Below are 2,154 nucleotides of genomic sequence, written 5' to 3' on the forward strand. Positions count from 1 at the left end.
GTGCTCGTGTTGATGTTTGATGGCTTTAATAGTTATTGGTAGTCCCCATATCCCACCCCCAAGATCATCCCTGTTTGATTGAATGATTTCTCACGTTTGCAGCAACCAGTCTTCCTCAAAACAAACCACACACACAACTTGAGCCTTTTGGAGCAGTGAGATAGATCTTCGGGACAATGGGTTCAGACAAACGGTACGTAAGTACAGTACGGGGTTTTAATAGCAACCTATCTGGGAGGACTGAGTCGTTCCTCAAAGATAGTTGAGCATACTTTGTGCCGGGCATCGCATCGCTAGCCTTCATAAAGATCACTGCTCTCCCCGACTTGCTGCTCAGGGAGACAATGAAAGGTACTTGTGGGAGATTTGGGGTGCTAATGGAAGACACAGGAAGCATTTGGTTTGTTTTAGAAATGGGCAGGGAAGCTTCTTTGAGAGCAAGCCTGAAGAAAAAGTAAAAATTGGGCAAAGGAAGGAGTGGGATGGAGCAGGCTCCTGAGGGTTCCTGGTGTGAGCAGCAGCCTGTGCAGGAGCCAGTAAGGAAAGCTCACAGGGCCTCCCCACTCTTGGCCAGTGCAGATTCAGCTTGTGTGTCTGAGAAGTCACATGGGAGGGAAAGTTCGGAGGAGTGGGTGGGTGGATGGGCTACCATGTAGCCTTTGGACAGTCCTCCTCGGACCATTTGATTTAAACCTACAACTTTTACCATACCCGTCTAGCCCCCTGCTCCCTCAGCATGAGCACCCATGTTTGTGACAAATCAAATGGGTGGCCCATAGTTGAGAAACGCCTGGGTCATCTGGCGTCAGTGTTTTAATTCCATACCAACAGTCTATGGCTCCAAATTATTAATGTTTGCCCTGTCACCTCATGTCATCAGTTGGCCCTAAACTACTTGTCCCCTGGTTTTCTTATCATATTTTTGCCCCATAAAAATGGCCCTTAGATTGATGAGGGCAACAGGTGTACATATGTGCTTGACTCAATGGATGTATATATGAACTGTGATAAGAATTGTACGAGCCCTCAATAAAATGATTTTTTAAAAAGAAATGCGGAAAAAAAATGTACATATGTGCTTGCCACAATGGTGTATGTATGGATTGTGATAAGAATTGTATAAGCCCCCAATAAAATGATCTGGGGGGAAATGAAGGGGAAAAAAACAATATTAAAAAATGGCCCTTGTAGATACTTTCTTTGTCTCCTGGGGTCGTTTTATGAACCAGATTAACGACTTATGAACTATTCTGTCATAAAATGGGTTTAAACCTCTTGTTAGTAGATTTTTGACTGAGTATACAATTATGTCAAAAAGGCGATTGATCCATTTGTTGATCTGTTTCCCGGTAGACATAACTCTTAAGAGTGACTGAGCCTGCATGCGTTATATTTCAAAATTGAGTGGAATCCAAGTAATTGCTTCCTCACTATCTTTGGTCACTTAAAACGTGAATCAAGAAGTGAAAGGGGAGCTAGGTAGACCACCAGCTTGGGGAAATGCAAGAATAAACTTGAACAGCTTGCCTCGTCCTCAAAAGAAAGTTGTAAACCCTGTGAGTTATGTGTGCATTAAAGACGCAGGTGTTTGTCGCAGTGTTGGTCTCTGTCGCCTGGACTTGATTCTAAAGGGTAAGGAGTGCCGTCCATGCTGGGTGTATCTTGGAGAGCGAGCCGTGGTATCAGTGTGTGGCCTGGCGCTCTGAAATCCCCAGATGTAGTTGGCGTTGGTGTGAATGGGCGTGCTTCCCTTGGCAGAGTAAGCAGAACCGAGCGGAGCGGGAGGTACGGCTCCATCATCGACAGAGACGAGCGCGATGAGCGGGAATCCAGAAGCCGGCGGAGGGACTCGGACTACAAAAGGTCCAGTGACGACCGAAGAGGTGATAGGTACGACGACTACCGAGACTATGACAGTCCAGAGGTGAGTGCCGAGTCGGCCCCTGCCATCGTTGGGGTCATGAGCTGCATGCGCAAGACTTGCCGGCCTTCTCGAAATAAATGTAGCAAACATGGAGCTCGATTGCCCTTCTGCAGACAGCTCCTAGGTGCAGTTGACTTGAGCAAGTGACCCCTGTGGACAATTCTACTCAAGCCCACCATTATAATTTTGAAATCTATTTGATTAGCTGTAAGCCCCAAGGGAGGGTTGAG

At 46.5% G+C, this 2,154-nt stretch overlaps 1 protein-coding gene across 1 annotated transcript in view; it reads left to right on the forward strand.

Moving 5' to 3' along the window:
• Positions 1–77: 77 nt before the first annotated feature.
• The window catches only part of RBM5 (RNA binding motif protein 5), a 23,172-nt gene continuing 21,095 nt past the window's right edge, over positions 78–2,154 (forward strand). The window contains 2 exon segments of the mRNA XM_045297714.1: positions 78–193; positions 1,759–2,048. Of these exon segments, the coding sequence (XP_045153649.1) occupies positions 177–193; positions 1,759–2,048 (307 nt within the window). The 5' untranslated portion in view covers positions 78–176.

This window comes from Echinops telfairi, unplaced genomic scaffold (assembly GCF_000313985.2).
Source record: "Echinops telfairi isolate 266 unplaced genomic scaffold, ASM31398v2 ScPeMD7_7420;HRSCAF=8458, whole genome shotgun sequence".
In the NCBI taxonomy this organism is placed as follows: domain Eukaryota; kingdom Metazoa; phylum Chordata; class Mammalia; order Afrosoricida; family Tenrecidae; genus Echinops; species Echinops telfairi.